This window comes from Pectinophora gossypiella, chromosome 2, assembly GCF_024362695.1.
Source record: "Pectinophora gossypiella chromosome 2, ilPecGoss1.1, whole genome shotgun sequence".
NCBI classification, from domain to species: domain Eukaryota; kingdom Metazoa; phylum Arthropoda; class Insecta; order Lepidoptera; family Gelechiidae; genus Pectinophora; species Pectinophora gossypiella.
In genome coordinates, this window is record NC_065405.1 from 7884159 (window position 1) to 7909555 (window position 25397).

Sequence of the window (25397 nt, forward strand, 5' to 3'; positions counted from 1 at the left end):
GCCAGACGTCCGCTCGCCGCGTCGAGCGCTCCCGCGGGGCCGCAAACTTCTCACGCGACACAAAACTTCTAGAATACCTGTTCTACCAAGGACACATATTTTAATTAAATGAAAAAATGGCCGCCGTGTTTTGGTGATAACAATCGTCCAACTATTACTAAGGTAAACCTCTATTTTTTTTGTTTAATGATACAATAAACAGCCTGAAGTTTGATTTTCGTTAAACGCAAATCAAAAGTACCTATAATTATACTATGTTCAGTAGATACTTTTTGAGTTTATTTATGTTTTTAGTTTGTTTATGCACGGTATAAATCATTTTTTCCAATAAGTAGATCTAGTCGTTTTTGGTTTAGAATTTTACTTTATTGACGTGTGTATAAAAATGCGACCGAGTTTTAGTCAAAAACTGGCTTGTAATATCAGTCTTTAGTTTTTCATAGCCTTTCATAGCGTAATCTACACACACTGAAATATATTTCAAAACATTTTAAAATATATTTTGTATTTCTCTATTAACAATAAAATTTTACTTACTTATATTTAATTTACTTATGGTCGCTTTAACTTCATTAAGTGGAAGATACCAGGGACCCAACAGTTTAACACATTACGTTAAGTACTATAACTACGTAATATACACGAATAAACACCAATAAACAGTTTAAAAGAAGTAAAAATACAGGTTATTTTCTCTTTTCAAGAAAAAAGTAAAAAAAACTGTCCTACTTCATCTGCAATACAGGCCGCGTGAAGTACAAAATATACATGAACGCCAGAGGGGTTTTAAAATTTTTCTTCTAGCAACACTCGACGCAAAAATACAGATATCCAACTAAAGTTCCCAACTAAGTTTGCCTTGTTAGTTGATGTAAAGGAGTTATATAGCTATGCCCGTGTTCAACGTAGCGATGCAAATTATAAGAATCTATGCTCGCTCTCGTTGGCTTGTTTTGTTGGTTTTTTTCCGAGTATGAATGTACAAAGTCCATCGTTTAAACAATATTTACAATTGTGAACTTGTATATAATGTTTCGTTATCCAACTGTACCAACCTCATCAACACTGGTGTCAGGGTTATTATTGGACCTCCAAAGGCTCATGTAACGATTATTCATTTACGCCAGTAACTAGTCACCGGGACCAACAGCTTAACGTGCCTTCTGAAGCACGGATCATTTAACTTTCGGACAATCAGGTGATCAGCCTAACCAAACTAGGGATCACAAAGTATTTTTTTTTTTGATATTTCCCCACCGGAATGAAAGTCTGTAGTAGGCATAAGTGCGGCCAAGTAGTAAATTCTCTTCTTTCGTTCAGTCTACACATAGTCTACGTATTACCACCAATCCGCAGTGGATCAATGTTGTGGAATATGCTCCGTACACGCATTTGATGAAAGGAGACGTAGGTATGTAGGATTTTTATATCATGAAATATAAATAAAAAGCACTCAACCTCAATATAATAACTACTTTGCAAAATAAATGTTATTTCAGACTGAATATCATCGAATTCCAATTTCAGGTTTTCATTTGCGCAATTGAATATTCACGATAGCAGTTATTTCAAGTATTATGTTATTACATATTTTATAATACACTTCGGTTTAATGGATCTCTATTAGGCGAAACATTAGTTTGAATAGATATAAAAACTCAGCCATGAACTTTATTGTTGTGCTCGGCTCAACTGTCACTCGGGTAGCACGCAAGAGGTAGATACGTATAACATATTATCTATGTGCCGTCTCGCAATCGGGGGTACCGTTAACTTAGACTTAGGGTGGTATTAATAAACGAATCTCAGCTGACACTGCCCTCAAGATCATGCTCAAGTCTCTATTTTATATATGAGAACTGTCACAATGACATGATTTTGAGGACAGTCTCGAAGCTCTGTGAGATTCTTTAATTTATAATATTTCATGTCCAGCACAGCCTCCGTGATCTAGTGGTTAGAGCATTAGCCTCACGAGGTGGAGGTACGGGTTTGATTCCGATTAGGGTCATTCTCGAAATCACTTTATGAGACTGTCCTTTGTTTGTTAAGGACTTTGTAGGGTTGAATCACCTGATTGTCCGGAAAAGGAAGATGATTTCGTGCTTCGGAGGACACGTTAAACCCTTGGTACCGATTATTAGCCATTAAACCACCACCAACACGCAGGGGAGCATACCCCCTCTGGTTGATTGAGGAGAGACCTGTGCCCAGCAGTGGGACGAATATAAGCTGTTTATATTATGTATACGCTACTTTAGGAAATATTGATTATTTCGATTTTTTTCTTTTTATAAATACTTTTTCTCATTTCAAACTTACAAACGAGCGTAATAGACCAGCCATGTAGTACAAGAGTCGTGATAAGACCACATACCAGGCAACGTTGTTTGATAGCTCAACAAATATTTATTTCCTGAGAAGTTAGCGCCTCGACCTCGGTGATTATTGGGGAACATTCTTCACATAAATTTTATCAGATTTATGCCTTTGTACATTTTACTGTAGTCAGTAAAGGTAGTCAGGTAGTCAGTCTATGGCAGGCTTTGATCATGGCTGCTTCGCAACTTATTATTACAAGTTATTTTTGTTCCCAACCCTGAGCTGGGAAGTATACTAAGTATATTATATCGATAAAAACAAACGTGAACAGTCTTATACGTCCCACTGTTTAGACCTCTTCTCAAAAGATCGCGACTACAGTCCCAATTGGGCTAGTCACAGGTACATTAATCGCAAGATGAATTGTACCCACGCTTCACCAAGTTTTCTGTTAGCCCAGAAACAAAGCTTAGCTTACCTTGAAAAGTCACAATACACAGAACAACCTCCGTGGTTAGTGCATTGGGCTCACGATCCGGAGGTCCGGACATAGTCGAAATCACTCTGTGGACTGTCCTTTGTTTGGTAACGACATTGCAGGCTTGCGTCACTTGATTGTCCGAAACATAAGATGATTGAAAGATGGTTGGTCTAGGGCACCCACCTCCAGCAACCCGCAGTGGAGCAGCGTGGCAGAGTATGCGCCATACCCTCTCCGGTTGATTGAGGAGAGGCCTGTGCCCGGCAATAGGATATGTATAGGCTGTTTATGTACGTTATGTTACCTTGAAAAATCACAATACAGGCTTCTAAATACAGATCTAGTTCTACAAATCTAGTCGGTCGTAGGCCTGGTCGCAGTTTGCCGGGCCGGTATGAAATTTCCGACGGCAAAGTAACTAAGTTTCCAACAAGTTAGCCCGGGAAAGGACAGGTCTCTCCAAGACAATGGACATCAAATGCAATGGAAAATGTCGTTACCACCCTCTCGCACTAGGCTAAGGCAGGAAGTTAGGACTTGTGATACATTCAGAAGATGTCTATCTTTTAGAATAGATCGGTCAACAAACATTATATTGATTCTCGTAACGTACGTAGAAATATAAACAAAAACATACTTATATAATAAACAGTTAAAAAAGGATTCTTATTCATAGCTTCAAGTTATCAATGTATTCAGAATTTGATAGTCAAGTCTTGTTTGTTCACAGAAATACAATTAACTCACGCCTATTTCCCACCGGGGTAAGCAGAGACTATGGAATTCCATTTAAAAAGCATTAAAATATAAAAATAAAATAAAACATAAAATATTTTTTTTGAAACATACATACATAAACTCACGCCCGTAATCCCTAATGGGGTGGGCAGAGCCACAAGTAATCAAAGACAACTTGCAGCCACTGTTGATACGAATTCCAAAGATGGATATGATGAACCACATCAATGTCATCATTTTTAATGTGTTTTTTTGAAACACATTAAAAAATATAACAAAACAGCTAATTATTAAATAAAGACGAAAACGAAATGATTGAAATTGAATTTTTCTTTTTTTAGAACTTCTTACTTATCTCTTAATTTATTTTTATATAAACCCACGCAGACAGTGTCACGGGTGGAAAGCTGATTATAATTTATGTAGGCTTATTAGATTTAAATGAATGTTAAATGGTTCGTTCATTTTTGCAGCTTCACTGAAAATTTCACCGTAAATACACGAATTCTGTGTACAGAGTAAAGTTTCCAAATAATCCATACCAATATGTGGTTTAAGGGATTTACTATCTGTCTGGCTGTCAATTTCACATACTTAACACATTTGGGTAACATTTTTTTCAGATTGTAAGTAGGTACAAGTACCTACAAATGTAATTTGAGTTGCAATCTAAGTGCGTTTACAGAAGAGGGACGATGGTGTGGTGGTCCATACAAAATTCCACCCCCCATTTAGGGAAGTGGGGGTTAGAAAGAGACAAAAAGTACCCTGTCACTTTCCATCACTTCAACTACTCCGTTTTGACGTTAAAAACGGACAAACAAACAGACACATACACACACTTTCCCATTTATAATAATAGTATGGATTGTAGGTTTGTTTAAAAAATATTATGTAATTATCACGTATTTTGTTGTACTTGAAAACCTGTTGCCAACAGACACAACAGCAAAAGCAACAATTCTTCTCCAAAAAAAATATATAAATAGGTACCCAGTAACTGTTTAACCAAAGCAAGAACACGTCTTATCTCCGTAACTATATGACAACTACCACCTACGTCACAACTGAGCGGTTGCCATCGGCATGTTGACGCTCCATGTCGACGACGCAGTCGCCCCATGTCTACGACGCGGTCGCCCTGTGTCGACGACGTCGTCTACACCATCGTCGTTGGTCTGTAACCGCCCTAATACATGCATAGTCCTATCTGCCCGGGTTACCCTCTGTGGGATAGATAGTGTGTCAATCGCAAAACCTTTAGAGCAGGCGTTCATTGTTTTCTTGTACGAAAATAATGATTGTTGAATGATAAAGAAAGAAGTTTGGGTCGTATAAAACGAAAACTTTTTAGTGGGTATCTACGTAAATAACTACTTAGAAATGTAGATATTAGGATATTCTGACGGTTACACCACTAAGGGTAACACATATCCCTTACTTGCAGTACTCCCGAAACGGCTACAAGTCGCAATATGTCGGAGTATAGAGTGTTATGGCCGAGCGAGTATGTGCGAATTCTGTAGCATTATCGTTCAAGTGCGGAAAAGTAGTTACCGGTGCGCGATCGCATCCGTTCGCCACTCTGCCGACGCTTCCCTTATCGCTATTCTAAACATTAGAATCGATGTCATTGCTATGTCCATACGTGTCTTGGTAAAAAGGAGCTTTGGAGCTTATGACGAGTATCAGTATTTTATTTTAAATTCGTAATCGGGACATGACGCGTTCCTTGCAGACTGCAAATAGTTGTATTACTTATATGATAAGAAATCGTTCTTAGAATTCATGTTTAGATCATAAATGATTATCACATGCTCACCGGTGAAGGAAAACATCGTGAGATACCCAAGAAATGCGTTTCTGAGGTATGTGACCTAATCTGTACCTACTGGGCTGGTTTTACGTTCGCGGTTAGATAGTCAAACAGGCAGTCGCTTCTGTAAAAAACCGGACCTATCTAATCTTCATGCTAGGTAAGCGGACCCTGTGAAAAACGGGATAAATAGGGAAATGATTGGTTTATATAAGAATTTCAAAAAATGTAATTATAATATAAATTAGTATCTTGAATATAGAACAAAAGGGTTTTTTCACCTTAATAACTTTAATAAAAGAGAAAATGTTGAAAACTTATAAGTAATCGAACAACATTTGATTTAGATCTTGTCATAGTTAACAAAGGCCTGCCCGTGTAAACATAATAGAAAATACACTCTTCCTTTTCAAAAGAGGAAAGACCCCAGAAGGAAATAAATGTTAGAAAATTGACATATAAGTATGTCTATGCTTGACAGAACGAGCAGCGGTCGATATCCCGAGTAGTCATGCACTGACGATGACGCGATAAAAACGTGTAGATAAAGGTTCTCGTAACATGGAATCATTATTGTCAGATCAAATCGCGAAAATGTCTTGCGGAAGGGACCGAATAGCTTTCCAATGTGTTGTGTCACACATGCACTCACGCCTCCTAATAAAACACGTTGTAATAGAGGGGTGATACAGTTTCAATGTTTGTGTTGCTGTACTTAACATTATTTAGTTTGTTTATGGCGTATTACAATGCTCTTAAAATATTGTGTCAGTAATCATGTAATCTCTAAACTTATCCAGCTTATTTGAACCCATAGCTGGGCAAAGGCCTTCCTTTGATTTCTCCATTCTTCTCGAAGCATAGAAAATATAATAATATTAAACAAGTAAATTATTAAAAATGCTTAAAGCATAGTCATAAAAAAAACCTATAAGTAATCGAAGTTATCACACATGATAAAGTTCTGAATCCGAGGCTATCTCTCTAAATTCGTCTTGATCGCATTCTACTTGAAGAATGATTTATATTTTGAAGGTAACAAATATGCAACAAAAATATACCTATTACTTGAACATATTACTTTTTTAATCTATAGTATCTGTATTGGAAAGAGAGGAAGGGGAAGACCAAGAAGAGCTTACATGGAACAGATTAAAGAAAAGGTTAACGTCATGTCTTATAGGGAAGTCAAGGAATTGGCCTTTGATAGACTGGAATGGAAAATGCTACACCGACAAGAGCGTGGCTCTTAAATTGATGATGAGTATCTGTATTAAAAATACTCCAAAAGTAAAGGAAGCGCAGTTCCTGTACTTTTACGTACCTACCACATTATATTAAGTAGCTAGTAGATATTACGTGAACAACCACCTTAGCAAACCACAATCCTGTTGTTTACTACCTACTAACTGACATAATCCCAGTACAATAAATCTTCCCCATGCATATTGCTGTATGTAGCATCTACTGCTTGGGTACGATAAGTCTGATAGATACACTTAAGGTTTATCCAGACTGGTAGAACAAGATTTGAGATTCCAAATACTGTAAGTTTCAAATACAGCGGAGGGACTTTGTTTTACAGTAAATATAAGCAGAGTCCCCCTGCTGCGTCTGTTTTTTTGTTTGCGATGGACTCAATAAGTATTGAACGTATTTTCATACGGTTTACACCAATTAATATAGGAAATTAAGACGAAGGTTTTAGTATATAATTTATTTTAAAGTTTATATTTAAATTCGTATCTGCAGTCTTAGTTCAGATAGTTTTCTGGCATAAGAGCCTTCATCGTATCTTGTTCATCCGGTTAAGAAGCAAACGCCATCCGAAGCGAATCTACAATAACCTCAAATTACTAAAAAAAAAATGGATCTGGCAGTAATATTATCAAATTGCACGATTAACGCTGTTTCGTCACTCCTATTTGCATTTTTATTGCTTATTATGTAACAAAACAGAACATATGGCTTGACATGGCTTTAAGATGGTATCTCGTTGTGGAACATTTTATACTTATACTTAGGTAACTGTTTTCTTTTCATATTAATAAAATAAAAGCATAAAATATTAAATATTTACTTATTCCTACTGTCCTACTACGATTGGTACGACACTGCATAGCGCTTGTTGTTAATTATTATAAATACAATTTAACCTGCACAACTAAAATTAAAATACACTATATTAATATTATTAATAATTTATTATAAATTATTAGTTTATGTTTATTTACAATTTATAGTATAATTGTGTCTAAAACCCAAATACTTTTTCAGATTTTCATGAACGTCTCAAGGATAGCGTAAAATCAGCACATTATGCAGCCTTGTTGGTCAATATACTTACTTGCCATATTCATGTTAGGTCTAGATTCCAAGCTAGCCGGTAAGTGTGTACAAAATATAATTCTATATCACACCAAGTATGATTTTTTTAAACTATAACAGTCTAATATTACCTAATTCTTGCAGGTCAAGCGTTTCAACCAGAATTCGCCGAGCCTATAGCAAACTTGACAGTACCAATTGGTAGAGACGCAACTTTTAGATGTTTTGTCCAGAATCTAGGCGGATACAGGGTAAGTTTTAAATGTAGCGATTCACGCAGACTCACCCTGAGAAAAACTTGCTAGTTTAGTGGGTTTTGGTTTATGGTCTGTTTTCACATGTCGCTTATCGTAGACCGCTTAGTTATATATTTTACATTATTTACTGTGTCTTAGTATGCCTGACAAAATATGAAAACAAACAGAGCATCAATTCTTATGGACATTTACTAAAATGTGTATGTAACAAAACAAATACAAAATTTTGACCACATTTTTCAATTCACAGGTGGGCTGGGTGAAAGCTGATACTAAAGCGATCCAAGCAATTCATGTCCATGTAATTACCAATAACCACAGAGTTGGGGTATCTCATAATGGACAGACCGTATGGAATTTACACATTAGAAACGTTCAGGAAGAGGACCGGGGACAGTACATGTGTCAGATCAATACCGACCCGATGAAAAGTCAGGTAAGTCTCTATTCATAGACTGAAATAAGGGATGTCTGGAGTTTGCTAAGGATCCACTTTCGACCTGATTTATTTATCTCCATTAACTACTGGGGATCGGGTACAGATAATTGACGACTAGATTTCGCTAAGGTCCATTTTCGCTCCAATTCATCTATTAGAGCTCAAGATTGAGGACAATGTGTCAAATCCATACGAAATCAATGGATAGTTAGGTAAGTACGTATAGTCCACTCCAGCAGAGTCATGTACTATTTGTGGCTAATTCGCGTAAAAAATTATAAATCTAAGTACTGCCAAAAAGCAGAGCTCTATCAGTAAGTCACCTTTGATGGAAATAAATACTAGGTATGTATGTTGTCATTATGGATAATCTATTTATACTATTTGCTCGGGGAGATAAGAAAATAGTAGTGTAATTTTATAGGTAAATAAACATTTTCCTTTACATGACTTGCCATGCAAAGAAAGTAATGCCTAACTTATTATTTAATCCATATTCCAGTTCCCGGAAATATAGGAAAAGTACTGTCTACAATATAAATCATTTTCTACGCGGTATGCTGTGTAATACGTAACTGTGAATAGACGCCGGAGTAATTGCAAATATATACAAACTAATCTACACACAATACAGACTGTGTTATTATACAACAGATTTTTCATCCAACATACATGGTTGAAGTATTATTTTTTGTTTCGCGTAAGGATTCGCCCAGTAATTTGTTGCTGACTCTCTCATTATATATTTTACCTATAGCGAAGCAATTAGTACATTTACAATAATGGATCGCCAACGATATACCATCAAGGTCTTTACCAAATGAACCGCAATAAATTGTTTTCTATAAAGCAACTGCATACTAACACCAACAACAGAACGAGCAAACCAAACAATTCGTGACATGTATCAACTGAAGCTATCAACGAAAATTAAATTGCGATTACAGTAAACATTGGGCAGATAAAGTGAATTAAACTGCAACGGGGAAACGGGAGGGACGCAGCGGGTAATGATTCGTGCATGGTGCTCCTAAATTATTGCGCCGCGTTGTAATTTATACCCTGGCCTGATAACGGCATAAATCGCCACCGGCGACAGACCACCGTTTTCGACGGCCGTCCGCGCCCCATGACTCCACTTCACGAAATGCAACAAAAATTGAATCGCGTCACACTTTCAACGAACGCCAATTGGTCGTAATTGAATGTGTCGATATGAGACATGGTGTGGTCAAACTTATATACTTACAGTGAAAAGTGATGTTTATAAATAAAACATTCAATTCAAATACTAAGCTAGCTTAGGGCTTTTTAAGTCAAAACAGTAAAAAAGCTGTAGAGAGAAAAAAAATTGAGTCGTAATAATCCAAACGGACACGTAAATTATTATTTAAAAGTCACATTAATTCCTAAATATTTTAATGCCTTTTCCCAAACAGATGGGCTATCTTGACGTGGTGATCCCACCAGACTTCATAATGGAGGAGACGTCAGGAGACGTGATGGTGCCTGAAGGTGGCACAGCAAGGGTCGTCTGCAGGGCTCGTGGGATGCCTGTGCCAAGAGTCATGTGGCGGAGGGAAGACGGAGCTGATATCGTTATCAGAAATTCTAATGGCGATAAAAGTAAAGGTCAGCTAATATCAGCTAAACATCGACTTCTTGCGGATCAACTATATATTCCATTGATATTGTACCCTGACCTGAATATTAGGTATTTTAATTTGAGGCTTTCATTATTTTTCCTCATTATCATCAATATCATACTCTCCTTCTCCCTTTTATCTGAGTCCTTCTCTCGTATGGGTTGTGAGGTCCTCATCAACCCTGGTGTGAGAGTTATTACTGAGGCGCCAATGGCCCCTGACGTGGCTCATGTAACGACTACGTACTTACATTATAATGCAAAGTTCAGCAAAAGTTTTGCAATGAACTGCTGCTGATGGCATAGCACTATCTTTGGACTCTGATATTGATGGGCCATCAGTCAATCACCAGAGCATCATCGGTTATTGCAGGGTACAATACACGGGTTTGATTTTTTCTGAATTTTTTCATAAGTTTTTAATGAATTTAATGTATTGTTCGTAGTTGCCATGTATGAAGAGGAAGTACTGACTCTCACGAAGATATCACGGTCAGACATGGGCGCGTACCTCTGCATCGCCAGTAACGGAGTTCCCCCTTCTATAAGCAAGAGGATCTTGATTAAAGTTCATTGTAAGTAATATTTTGTATTTACTAGTTTATTTTTACTACTTTCTGAAGAAATTTCGGTTTCGGTTCGATTTTCCTGTTAATTCAATTGTTTTACTAAGTTTCAGTAATTGATATTCGGTTTTAAAGATACAGGTTGAATACTCAATATTATAATTGTGGAATTATAATGAATAATTTTACAACCTGATATTGTAAAATGATCTTCATAGACTATTTTTGTTAAAGTCGCCTATTTTTCTTTCATTACAGTTTGTTGGTTCAATATCTAGTGGTTCCACATACAAACGAGCAAAACATTGAGCTAAATCTTTTGGCATGCCTAGCAATAATACGGAGACTCGTACTACATAAAATACAACACCAAAACGTTTACCAAAGTGTATATTTGGTTAGCTAACGTGAACTAAATCAACGAATTCAAATTAGCAGACAAGAAGCCTCGCCGTTCTGTGTTTCTGGCGTTATTTGTAGAATCAATCACACAACCAGTTGTTTGCTCTCATACTTAGTTGGGATAGCGTCAAGTTATCACGCGTTTTTAGAAGGGTAACACCGGGGCACTATGAATAATGATAAGAGTGGCATATTTGACGTACTTATGGCTTTGATGTAAAGTATTTTTATAAAGGATTATCATGTGAATGAAAAATACACCAAATTTTAATATTTGAAATCGCAGTTAAAGTAAGTAAATCTATACTTATAATAAATCTGTAGAGAGGTCAATTCTGTACATTAAATATTTTTTCAAAATAACTATCAGGGGGTGATAAGTGATCGATACTGATGCCAAAAATGCAATCAGTAAAATTTTTGTCTGTCTGTCTGTCTGTCTGTCTGTCTGTCTGTCTGTCTGTATGTTCCTTATAGAAACAAAAACTACTGGACGGATTTTAATGAAACTTGGTACAATTATTCTTCACACTCCTGGACAGGTCATAGTATACTTTTCATCACGCTACAATCAATAGGAGCAGAGTAGTGAAGGGAAATCCTTTTGTATGAAAAATCTAAACCACTCAAGTTAGACGTTTGAAATTTGGCATGCAGGTACCTTAGATACCGTAGAGGTGCACTAAGAAAGGAATTCCCGAAATTCCTACGGGAACGGGAATTAGCGGGAAAATCCTTTTGTATGAAAAATCTAAACCACTTAAGTTAGACTTTTGAAATTTGGCATGCAGGTACCTTAGATAACGTAGAGGTGCACTAAGAAAGGAATTCCCGAAATTCCTACGGGAACGGGAATTAGCGGAAAAATATTTTTGTATGAAAAATCTAAACCATTCAAGTTAGATGTTTGAAATTTGTCATGCAGGTACCTTAGATACCGTAGAGGTGTACTAAGAAAGGAATTCCCGAAATTCCCACGGGAACGGGAATTAGCGGGAAAATCCTTTTGTATGAAAAATCTAAACCACTCAAGTTAGACGTTTGAAATTTGGCATGCAGGTACCATAGGTACCGTAGAGGTGCACTAAGAAAGGAATTCCCAAAATTCTCACGGGAACGGGAATTAGCGGGAAATACCTTTTGTATGAAAAATCTAAACCACTCAAGTTAGACATTTGAAATTTAGCATGCAGATACCTTAGGTACCGTGGAGGTGCACTAAGAAAGGAATTCCCGAAATTCTCACGAGAACGGGAATTAGCGGGAAAATCCTTTTGTATGAAAAATCTAAACCATTCAAGTTAGACGTTTGAAATTTGTCATGCAGGTACCTTAGGTACCGTGGAGGTGCACTAAGAAAGGAATTCCCGAAATTCCCACGGGAACGGGAATTAACGGGAAAATCCTTTTGTATGAAAAATCTAAACCATTCAAGTAAGATGTTTAAAATTTGGCAAGCAGGTACCTTAGACACCGTAGAGGTGTACTAAGAAAGGAATTCCCGAAATTCCCACGGGAACGGGAATTAGCGGGAAAATCCTTTTGTATGAAAAATCTAAACCACTCAAGTTAGACGTTTGAAATTTGGCATGCAGGTACTTTAGTAAACTTAAAGCTTAGTTGCAACAGGATATTACAAAATTCCCACGGGAACGGTAGTTAGCGGGAAAAAACATTTGTATGAAAAAATCAAATCTAAATAAAAGGAGAAACTGACTGACTCAGTGACTGACATATCAACGCATAGCCTGAACGGCTAAATGTAGGCATTTGAAATTTGGAAGGGACATAGCTTAGGTACCGTAGAGGTGCACTAAGAAAGGAATTCCCGGAATTCCCACGGGAACGGAAATTAGCGGGAAAATCCTTTTGTATGAAAAATCTAAACCGCTTAAGTTAGACGCTTGAAATTTGGCATGCAGGTACCTTAGTTAACTTAAGCCTTAGTTGCAACAGGATATTGCAAAATTCCCACGGAAACGGGAGTTAGCGGGAAAAAAACATTTGTATGAAAAAATCGAAACCGCGTAAGATAGATGTTTTCAATTCAATTCAATTAAATTATTTATTGCATTCCATGTAGTACAATGGGGTGTTACATAGGCATAGGAACTAAAACATGGACCCTGTAGGGCACAGCAACGTTGAAGGGAAGAGAGGAAGTGTGTATTAAAATTAAAACTCAATGAACAATCAATTAAAAAAAAATCAATTCAATCAATTGATTCAATCTAGCATGCATGCATACCTTAGTAAATATAAAGTTTATTTTTGGCTGTATTTTGAAAAATGGGAGTTATTGGGAAAAAAATTGTATGAAAAAATCTAAACTGCATAAGTTAGATGCTTGAAATTTGATATGCACTCCCGCACACACAAAGATCTCTCTCTTATATAACACGCCACGCGGACGAAGTCGCGGGCAAAAGCTAGTGTATAATATAACGCGATGAAAAACAATATAATCCCGCAGTAACCAACGATTTGTTTATGTGTAAGAACAAATTTATAGGAATACAAAGTTCAGTCTAACTAGATCAAAGTTCGTGTACACATTTCTTCCGCGGAATCTTTTCTTTTTTGTTGAGAACCAACTCATTTAGAAGGCGAAGTGGGTCTCGCCAAATTCGTGGTAATTGTTGTTTATCTCGGCAACTTTCAGAGGTTTCTTGTTATTAATGGTGTTATTTAATGTCAGTGAGTAGTAGCTTTTAATTATTTTCGGGACAGAAATTGTTTGTGTCTGCGCGTCAACCCAAACAAACGTTTTGCCGGTTTAATGTCAGACTAAAAAATTAGCAGGCCTTTAGGGGTTTTTTTATTTATATACACAACCGACAGAACTGAAAATATTATACTGGACTTTGTAGATATATAGTCAGGATTTAAAACGGTCACTTGATGGCATGGACGAACAAAACAATGTCCAGTCTAGGCAGTGAGAAATTAAATAAAACGTTCATCAACTCCCTCTTGTATAAAGTCGGTTAAAACAACAAACTCGTCCTGGATTATCTGTCCGCGTTAGCTATACGTAGTTATCCAGTGTCCCGAAACGCCAGCTAAAGCTCATTACAGCTTTTGGTTCACAAATATTTTCCTAATTTACGTATGTTTGGTTTGTTCAAACTAATGTAACAATTTGTAGGTAGCAGGTATAGCAACTCATGAAATTAGTTCGTAAGCTTTTAATTACAAATCATACAAAATGAATAGGCAAGTAGGTACTACTATGAATTACCTTATTGTGACTCTACTCATAGTGATATCACAGTAAATACCTACCTCTGTGATATCAGATACACGGTGGCTATACTGTGATAACCCACGCAGATAACGAAACCAATCACCACGAAATCAATGATGACAATATGTATGATAAAGAAGAATACTAAGGGCTATTATTTACTTACATAATAGTTTGGATGCAGTAACTGTTAGGTTGATATAACTGCAACAAAACTACAAACCGACTGTCGATAGAACTGTATGTCAACTGCAAACGAACTGCACGGTTTGTAATTTTGATGCAGTTATACCAACCGCACAAAAACTGTATCTGATCTGTAATTTTGCTGATGGCTGGTAGTTCAAATGCAGATCGTTTCTAATAGCCCTTAAATAATGATATTTTGGTGTGTGCAGTCCACCCAGTGATCCAAGTGCCGAACCAGCTGGTGGGAGCGCCGCTGGGCACCGACGTCACCCTCGAGTGCTATGTCGAGTCCTCGCCCAAGTCCATCAACTACTGGGTGAGAGATTCCAGTGAGTATGCTTCACCATTAACTATCTCTCTAGTTTCGTTTCGTTTCGATTGATTGGTCCGATTTTTACAGAACTGAGACTATCACACACTAAAACACACACAAACATAACATAAATAGCCTGTTACGTCCTACTGCTGGGCAATCGCCCCCTCTCAATCAAGTGGAGGGGGTATGGAACGTAACTCCACCACGCTCTATTCCACTCCACCGTGTGCAGGTGTTGTTTGTTTGGGGTTAAAAAACAAAATTACTGCAAAAATTACAAGGTTTTTTTATAGGTTCACTCTTACAGAAAAATATGACCCCACTCCCTAAGACATTCATATCTTAGATGTTGTACAATAATTCTGTCGCCTATACAGGGTGTTACTGACATCGTAACGAAAACTTTGAGGGATGATTCAGAGTTAAGATCAAGTGTAATTTTCCATCGCAAAAGAATAGAATTGAAAATAATTAAAAAAACTAAAAAGAAATCATGAATTTTGCGACGGAAAATTCCACTAGATATTAACTCAGAATCATGGTCTGAATCATCCCCCTCAGTTTTCGTTACGATGTCACTAACACCCTGTATAGCTGTTCTAATTTTGTCCAGCACTTTGGAGTGTCACTTAAGAGCTCGTGTCCATCGTTAAGTCACGCTAGTTCCAGTTCCCATGGGAGCCTCTAGCCAGTTGCCATGACAACGGGAGAATGAGCCCGAGCCTTAATCGCAACTGTAAAGCAATTTGGACTAGAATTACTTGAAACTGTACCTCGGCAATCACGGTATTTTCTGATTAAGAAATTTTATATTTATACATAGATCCTCAAAACGGAATATCGGATTAAAATTATAATATTTTTAGTGGGCAGTAAATTGGATTGTTGTTAACTCACTTTTGTTGTTGATTAAATATATCTACTTACCTACTTAGAATTTGGTGTTAAGTATGATCACTTCTATCAACATCAACACCACTGCGTCTTTTCGCTGGCATTTTTCTACCAATTTGAGATTTGACATTTGTATGTGCAGTTTATCCAACACAGACATTTAAATTCCAGTTCCCGTTTGTTACCATACCATTAAACGTAAGAAGGCGTAACCGCATAAATAATAGAGTCAAGACTCAAGACTTTCATTTCATGAATTTTTAGTTCAAATTTTCCAGTGAAACAAATTCTGGCGGCAGCGCTGTTTGAAATTGGCATAGTTTTTTGGCTCCGAGAACTGTGGGCGGAGAGCTTGCAAGTAATGAGATATTAAGTTTTAATTTACGAGTGCGTCGGGTTATTCTTAAGGAAAGTGACCTATTGTAGTGAAAGACAATGCGTGTTAGTTCCATCTGAGTGGACGTGGCGTGGCGTGGTGTGGCGCTAGGGAAGCCGACAATGCTTTTGTAATTTATATCCTTGAATGTACGATATTGCCGCCTCAGCTACTAACGAAAGGTGATTTTCCTTATATTTTTTCTAGTAATTGTAACTTTTATCTTATTGTTACTGCCGAAGAGATAAATATTTGATATCTTACCAAATTTATATGTACTTAAATTAAATGAGGTTATTACCTCATATTAGTCTTGGTCTTGGTAATGTGAAATGAATGTCTTCGAAATCTCAACAAAATTAATTGCTGTTTAACACGCTGTAAATTCGCTAACATTAATGATGTATTTTTTTACCCGACTGCAGCGAAGAAAAAATGAGGGTTGCGTGTTTGGCCGCTATGTATGTATGTGTGTATGCACGTCTGTTCTAAACTAACTTCTAAACCACCTGTCAGAATTTAACAAATGAAGTGTCACTAGAAACGTCTTTTTATTCGGTGGTTATAGGCGATGTGACGTCTCGCTAAATTCAATGTGGCGTCCTCTAGAAGACATAAACTCGAGATGAAAAAAAAATAATACTATTGTGTTGGGTAACAAATACAAGGGCTTAATTTGCACACTTTAAATACGAATATTTATCAGCTTTTAATTGCGGATTTGCTTGTATTTACTAGATCATTATGTTGAATTTATAATATAACTGCTTAGACATGTTCCAGATAGATTTTTTTCTAAATCTTGCAGACGTATCGGAAGCATGTTATCTTAATAAATGAATACCTAAAATAATACAAATTTAATAAAACTGAAAGTTTTAAAACAAAAATCCGATTACTGAAAAATCACAGCCTAAAAAGTATGAAACAAGAAAATATATATATGTCGGCGTTAGTTATGAATTAAGAAGAGAAATTGATCAAATCGGAAAATAAAATGAAGTTACATCACTTCCGTTATGAAGTTGCAACGCTCCGACGAAAGGTGGCGTACGGCCAGAGCTGCGTGAAGTCGAGGGAGTCACTACAGAGTCGTCGTGTCGAGCGGACGTGTACTGCCGTTCTAGTCTGGCAGTCTACCGCGAACCATCGTCTTGAGCGGACGTGTCGAATAATTACGATCGGAACGTGGAGTGCTATAGTCGCTCACCTATAGGGACGTCAAGAAAGTGTGATCGGAAAAGAGCGCCTAGCAAGTACGTTCACATGTCCCGATGATTCGGTCTGAATATAGGAACCATGGGTGGTGGAGGGCCCCTTCGCGCTAACGTCCTTATGCGCGCTAGGTAACGAGAGACTGTGTAACCGTTACGAATACCGTGACGTTGCCGTGAGTGTGTACCTTATGCTGTGACTTTATTTAATCGTGATACAAAAACTATGTGGAAGTAAATAAAATGATTGTGATACTGATGACGGCCATTATTGTCTTCTAACGCCCACCCTCCATTCTGATGATGATGTTACGACACCCCCCCCACTGTTACGACATATATTTTCTGAAATTCTTCCGAATAGTGAGTGATGTTTGAAAATAGCCGTGGTCGAATGCAAATCTGACCTAAGAGTTTGCTTACCACAGCATATTCCATAGGGTTTTTGTTTTTTTTAACAATTATGGTTGTTTGTGCAAACAATTGCTCGGTTTGAGACTCAAAGTCTAGACTGTTTGTATCAGTGCAAATCAAAATACCGACTAGTTTACTTACATGACGCTGTGCAAGTTTAGCGAGCAGTCCAAACATTCCGACACTGGTCGGCGTTTGATTCTCCAAGTTTCCACTCAAACAACCAGCCGCTCTGACTGTTTCCACAACAGTTCGCTTGCTATAACATCTCTTTCATAACAAACTAAGCAACAGATTTGATACAAATTAACACATAATAACGGGTTCTTACCGCGTTTACCGGGAGTTTCATATCCCTGCTTTAAACGCGGTAAGAACCCGTTATTATGTGTTTAATTATGATAATAACATATGATTTGATACAGTCATTGCATTAACACAAGTTTACGGAAATATAAGGGCGCTATTGGAGGACATAGTTGCTTATGTTGATTTATCATTATTAATATTCTTCTAACGGCCTCCATGGTCTAGTGGTTGAGCGTTGAGCTCACGATCCGGAGGTCCTGGATTCGAATCCCGGTGGGGATATATCACAAAAATCACTTTGTGATCCCTAGTTTGGTTAGGAGATTACAGTCTAATCACCTGATTGTCCGAAAGTAAGACGATCTGTGCTTCAGAAGGCACGTTAAGCCGTTTGTTCCGGTTACTCTTTACTGGTGTATGTACATAGTCGTTACATGAGTCATGTCAGTGGCCTTTGGCGGCTCAATAGTAACCCTGACACCAGATTTGATGAGGTTGGTAATCCACCTCATAACCCACACGATAGAAACATATTTTTCTCTTGTGTGGGTTGTTAGATCAATTACTGACCTTATCAATCCTGATTTCAAGGTTACCACTCACCCGCCAAAGGCCCCTGACTCTTGTAACGAGTAACCTAGAAAAAAATAAATTAAACAGTAACCAGGTTGGTTTGACACCTGCTTTATGCCCAAGTGCTTGCCATAAGATATCATGCCTCGACTACGGGAAGCATTGTTATAGAGCTTTACAGAACATATACTCAAGATTTCGCTACTCAGGCAGGTGTTGAAGAGAACCTATCTTGTTTCATCATAAAATACAACCTACGTTAATGAGTCGCCTTTATGCCTACAAATGAGGGCAATTAAAGCAAGCAGTTCTTACATCTGATGCTGGACGTTTGATTCACCAAGTTTCTGTTCAAACAACCGTCCGCTCTGACTCCATCGCTGCAACACTCCGTTTGTTAAACCAACTCCATGTTAATAAACAAGAATTATTACAATTGCAGTTTGAGTACAGTTGTGGCTGTACACCTACTTTGTTTTGAAATTCCTGTATGTGTCTTGTTAGTTACCATTGACGAAACATAATATTGATAGGTAAATGATTTAGCCTAGGTACACGTTAAATACTTTAAAATATATTTGGGAGCATAATGAACTCGCTCGGGGTCCAGATAATCCACGCAAGGTAACATTCGTCAGTTCACGTCATCCTCGAAGAGCTAATACTTATATCATGTAATGGGATATAAATTATGTCAAAGTTTGAAATGACATATCTGTCAAAGCATTCGTTTTAAAACAGTCTTCAATATTTGGTACGTAGTTACTTAAAGATAATTATGCGAACAATCTGGTTAGTCTTTTTATGTTGTCAAATTGCGCATGAACTATTCACTATTAAGTAAACCTACAAACTCAATGAAAGAAAATAATGGAAACGGCGGATAAATTGCAGCTTTAGTATTCTCCGCTGTTCAAAATACCATTTTCTAGCTCTAAACTCTAGAGAACGTACAACTCGTAAAATCAAAATTTATTTTTAGGTTGTTCATCTCCTCCTTCGCAGTTTATATCTTCCACCCTTTTACTACATAGGATTTTAGTATTGCTACACACATTTTCCCAATAAAAACTGAATAGATGCATAATATTATATTTTATTTGCTTAATTTGATAAAAAATGTATGATTTTTCGAAAGCGATGACATTCTTCATATAATAGTCGGAGACGCAAATGCTCATTCCACACCTTATGCGAATACAAAGTTGTACGAGCACGAAATGTTCGTTTATTCAACTGATGAATCCATATTTTATTCATATTGCCACGTATGAGGTGAGGTTTCCATCTTCCCCATGCGTCTCTGGGAATTTTCGCAGGAAATACCAAGAAAGTGAAATGTGCACATTACATAAATCGTTTTTAACTTTTGTTTCAGTTGCATACGACAGGTTCTATATTCAAACAGACATCTCCCTACGTTGCAGCTAAAAATAAATGTACATAAGTAATTTATGTGCCTATAACAATATTTCAGTTTTTTTTTCACATGAGTTATTGTAGATTTGTCGCAGATGGCATTAGCTACTTGGCAGGACAAATGGGAAATGGGAGGGCTCTCACCCGGTACAAAATTTAAAACAATATGTCTGAGGGGTGTCCAGTAGGGCCCGAACCTGGACTCAAGGCGTCGTCTGAGAGGATTACGAGTATATTTGAAATATAAATAATTAATAATAATAAAAACAGTTTATTTAGGTAAAATCTACGACACACATATACTTACAACATTAAAATATACACACATTAACATTAATATTAACATTAATCGATCCTAGTAGGACGGAAAACGTTGACCAGCCGGCGGGGTCGGTATCGGAGTCAAATATTGTAGTCGTTATATGAATTTTCTAGTTTGCAGTTCAATAACCGAATTCGTCACGCGAACCTCAGCTCGTAATCCCGACGTATAAAACCAAATGTGCTCCAATAACATTGAAAAGTAGAAACATTACCACCCGGGAATCATAATAAAACTCAGTTATATACCCACTGAAATATCCATTAATACCTATCCCCGAGTAGAACAAGGCGAAGTAAGTTTATATAATAAAATAATACATTTTTCCCTCTGTTCGCTGGTCTCATAACCAACGTATTATTGTACATGTCAAGAAAATCTGTGCGCATAACGTAGCGGCTCCAAATCATACTTACGTATTCACGAAGAATGACAATATCTTCAGCTTATGTTGCATTTGTTAAAAAAAAACATTAAATATCGAAATGACGTAACGGTACCATTGCTTACGCTTTATTTGCTAAATAAAAGAATAGACTAGCTGCATTTTTACTTTGCAGTTAGCGTCGAGTCCGAAGTAATTGCATTGTATTGGAATAAAGCAAGAAGTTAGCTGCAGTGATAAATCTGACGGTCTAGAACGAACAGCTGTTCCATCCAGTGCTAGTCAGAAAACGAGCTGTAATGAGCTGGATGGAGCGTTTCGAGCTGTTCCCCGCCCCGCGCACAGCCGTCGGCGGTTTCGGAAACTTCCACGCGGCAGTTGTCGCTTGAAATTTACGGGTTAATTTTCAATGGAACTGGGTTTTGAGTTCTAGGAATTTTTAAGTTCCACATATATTTTGCACATGTCAGGGAATGGTACAGACGTAGTGTAATTTAGTATGAGGCCTGTTAATCCTTTACGAACTAAAATTCACCCACTAATCTTTAGTTCGAGATAAAGATTTTTGGGGACAAAATGAATGAGTCGTTTTACGCTTTAGTGTAAAAGGTTAGAGCATCAAGAGATCTACTCAGTCAAGTGTAACGCATTATTTTAAGAGAACAATTTGGTCGGATAACGAATGAGGGCTTTTTTCGAGAATGTCTCAAGCGCACAGTGATCTTTGGAGTGCTAGTCGTAAAGAGCAACTTTTAGCTTAGATTACATGTGGAGTGGTCTAGTGTTACGTGGAATTATGCTTTAAACAGGCAAAGCGAGAGCTTTGTTTGTTGGGGTCCATTACGCTGGCAGTTTACAACGCTACTGAAAACCGCTGGGAGCACACTAACAGTCATAATAATTCCTGTCGAATGGCCGATACCGCGCGCCTTGTTACTCCTCCACATATCTCCCGGTTATCTAGCTCTGCGTCTATTGCGAAATACGAACCACTCAGGAAAGGATACTACGTCGGCGATTTCCTTTGTAATATCAATCTATAGCGATGAAGATTATTACTTATGTATATTCTATGTCATAAGTGGACGCGTCTGTGAAACAATTTGTTCCAAAATCACATTAAAATTTATCGCTAAGTATCCCTCTAAAAGCTCAATTTTATATTAATAACAAACAATGTCTTATCATAGACATGCATTCTTGTTATTTAGTTTGCTGGTGATAAACTACAAATCGAAACAAAAACAGCTTCAAAAGATATTGTGTTTTTGGTAAAACATGGAGCGTTAATTATTAAAACGCATTAAGGTCGCAGTTGTTTTGCAGCGATGTGAGCGAGTCGTGTATTGTGGCCGTCGATCACGGCCTTTGTTTGGTGGCAACTTGCTCGCAGTGACTCGCGCTTTCGCCCACTGCCGACACCAACCAAAGGGTGCACACCACCGGATCGTCATTTTCGTTTGTCATCAATCTATGTTAGCCCCTCTGACATGTAAGTGTTAATTAAGCAGGCCTCACTCGAGCGTAATTAAGAGTGTTACACTGTTATTTTAGACATTAATTGAGATGAAATTTCTTACTATAATGAAATATTCTCAGCTTTGAAGAACTAATTTCATCGAAGGCCATCTAGCACGTCGTAAACTCGCAATACACAGGAGAGTAAACAAACCGAAGTTTCGATCGAAATTAAGATTAGAAAAGGCGTTACTGGTGTTATCGCTTCCTTGTAAAGTTTCTTGTCAGCGCTTTAAATTAATGCGCTTTTAACCAAGTTCGAAAGTAAAAGCAGTTTAGCCTTGATGACAAAATTAAAGCTTGTCTACGTGCGCGAACTCTGAGAATGGACTGCGGGGGCGATATAGCCAGTCTGTTTTGTGAACAAGCGTTTCGGTAAGAAAGCTAGTCGCTTTATCATTCGCGAACAACAGACTGAAGCTTAAGGTAGCTCGGCGGCGAACGACGTTCTCGATGGAAGGATTGTTACACGGTACAAGGCGGGACACCAGGAAATGTCGACGCTTTGGCTTCTATTGAAAAATGTCGTTTATCCTGTAGGGATAAATATTGTGAGTCGGCTAAAATACTTTGTTATGTTGTCAGATGGTGGGGCGGTGAAATAAGATGCGTTTATTCTTATTTTTTCAACATAGAAATAGGAGAGAAGGTGGACACCCCAAAGAATATGCCATGCCATGGGCAGAACTACTCGAATTGTGCCGATAGCGATAATAATTAAGAAGTTCGTTTTACATTATCTTATTAACATGGTTTAACTTTCAACAGATGAGATGGTGATATCATCCAACAAGTACGAGGTGATCAACACAATGGTCAGCTCGTTCGAGAGCCGTATGGTGCTGACTGTACGTAGGCTGACGGCCGCCGACGTCGGGGGCTACCGTTGCGTCGCTAAGAACTCGCTTGGAGAAGTCGACAGCGTCATACGATTGTATGGTAAGTAACATATCGCTGAATTTAACTACTTTACATAATTAGCACATTCAAGAATAGTGTTTGATCATTTATAACAATATTTAAGATTTGAATGATATCAAAAGGTAAAAGGAACAAACAAAGGCAATAATCGGCAATAAGAACTGTTATCGATAACTTTTAAATGCTCAACATTTTAAAACTATTTTTTAAATTTACGCCTTAGGTATATGCAGGGTATTAGTGACATCGTAACGAAAACTTTGAGAAATGATTCAGACCATGATTATGAGTTGATATCAAGTAGAATTTTCCGTCGCAAAAGTATGGAACTGAAATTAATTTAAAAAACTCTAAAATAATAATGAATTTTCCGACAGAAAATTCCACTTGATATCTACTCAGAATCATGGTCTGAATCATCCCCCTCAGTATTTATTACGCTGTCACTAACATCCATACCTACTTGTATGGCTACCTATATTAACTTGTATGGTGTAAGTGACATCGTAACGAATAGGCACTAAGAGGGATGATTCAGCTGATTATTCAGAGTTATATCAAGTAGAATTTTCCATCGCAAAATTATAGAATTGAAAATAATAAAAAAATATATAAAATTTGCGACGGAAAATTCCACCTGATATTAACTCAGAATCATAGTTTGATTCACCCTCCTCAGTATTCGTTACGATATCACTAACACCCTGTTTATATTGAAACTTTAATTTGATTTTCCTACTCTCACAGAAATCCCAGGACCGACAGTCACCAACACAAGTCCTGCAAACAAAATAGAAGATTACAAATACTCCACGCCGATAGAGGGGCCTGACAACCAGTTTGGGTCCGCAGAGAGCTCTGACGACGAAGATGAACGGGAAACCACCGACCTCCCAGACCGAACGCAGAACTTACCAACCACACGAGAAAACATCTTCGACAGAAACAGATCCAACAGTATCATATCAACCAACTCTATAGATAAAGAAAAACTTACTAACAAAGTTCGAAAAATAATCAACAAATTCGAAATAGATGAACGTGAGTTCTCAGAGAGCAGTAGTAACAAATTGTATTCCGAAATAGAATATAGCCTAATGATAGTAGTTCTCGTCGTTGTACATAGTTTAATAGAAACGAACCTAACGTAGATAGGTACTACAGAGGTTACAATTGAGTTCTATGAAGCGAATGTTATTTAAAACATTATTACCCGTAGGTGTTTTGGTCAATTTCCTGAATATGCGAGCGTGTATCGCGACCGTCATCACATTATAATAATGCAGAACCTAGTGCTCGTAAATGTAATTAATAGAGCATGTGTAACGACCGGTAAATTGATATTGATGTGAGAGTTCCGATGACGTGGATAACCTAAAATCGTACCGACACACGACCCGCATACCCCACCTTCTGTTTACTTTGTTCACTTTATAACGCTTTAACCAAATAGATTTCGTTGCAAACAAATCTATACGTATGTTCGCAACTCACCATCATCATCCCATACCTATAAAGTTTATCACAGGAACCGTTTACCTAAACTGAACATCAGGTCCAGTTCTTACAGAAGCGACTGTCTATTGGACCTTCTAACCTTTCATACCTCCGAAAACACATTTTCTCGGGTTTGTGCATTTCATTTCGATGTTTACGCGTAAACAACCCGTTTAAATCTGTATAAGTACTTAGTATTCCAAAAAATATTTTTAGCAAACTTAAGTCCCGTTTTTACGACAGACAAATCATGTCGATCTTTCGCTGAAAATGTGTGTTGAAACTCCATTAAACCTGTTCAATTATGTGTGAACTACTCGCAAGTGCATTCGCATGTTATATCTGATATTTCATGCCGAACGGCAGTAATTATTACTATCTATATAGTTTCTGTTTCTCTTACAATTACTGATTCAATGTATGATATTCAATTCCATAGAATAATTTGTGATGTTGTATATGAGAACTATTTATAACTATAGGAATATTAGCGAACTGTAAATATTAATTATTATTATGATAGTTATTTTGTTATCTTATACGCCAACTTTGTTTAATAGGAATACCTTCTACAACAATAATTATATTATCTACTTGAATCCTCTGATCTATAAATCTACTTCTTCATGCGTAATTTCATTATGTGTTAATAAATATCTATATATCGATACACAGTATATTTCAACTTGTAAGTATATTTATATAAATAAATAATATTTGGAACTATCTTTGTTACTTATTTCAGCCTTCTCCTTCTCAGTATATTTACTGTAAATATAAAGTTACAAGACGAAATCGTATATTTCCAA

The 25397-nt window shown here is 37.2% G+C and overlaps 1 protein-coding gene across 1 annotated transcript; it reads left to right on the forward strand.

Moving 5' to 3' along the window:
• LOC126374590 (lachesin-like) lies at positions 1–25186 on the forward strand. The gene is made up of 9 exons (XM_050021281.1): positions 1–162; positions 7635–7743; positions 7830–7936; positions 8193–8378; positions 9821–10013; positions 10473–10601; positions 14640–14759; positions 22939–23109; positions 23839–25186. The coding sequence occupies exons 2-9, from the start codon at positions 7677–7679 to the stop codon at positions 24240–24242; spliced, it is 1377 nt and encodes a 458-aa protein (XP_049877238.1). The 5' UTR covers positions 1–162; positions 7635–7676; the 3' UTR covers positions 24243–25186.
• The last annotated feature ends 211 nt before the right edge of the window (positions 25187–25397 follow it).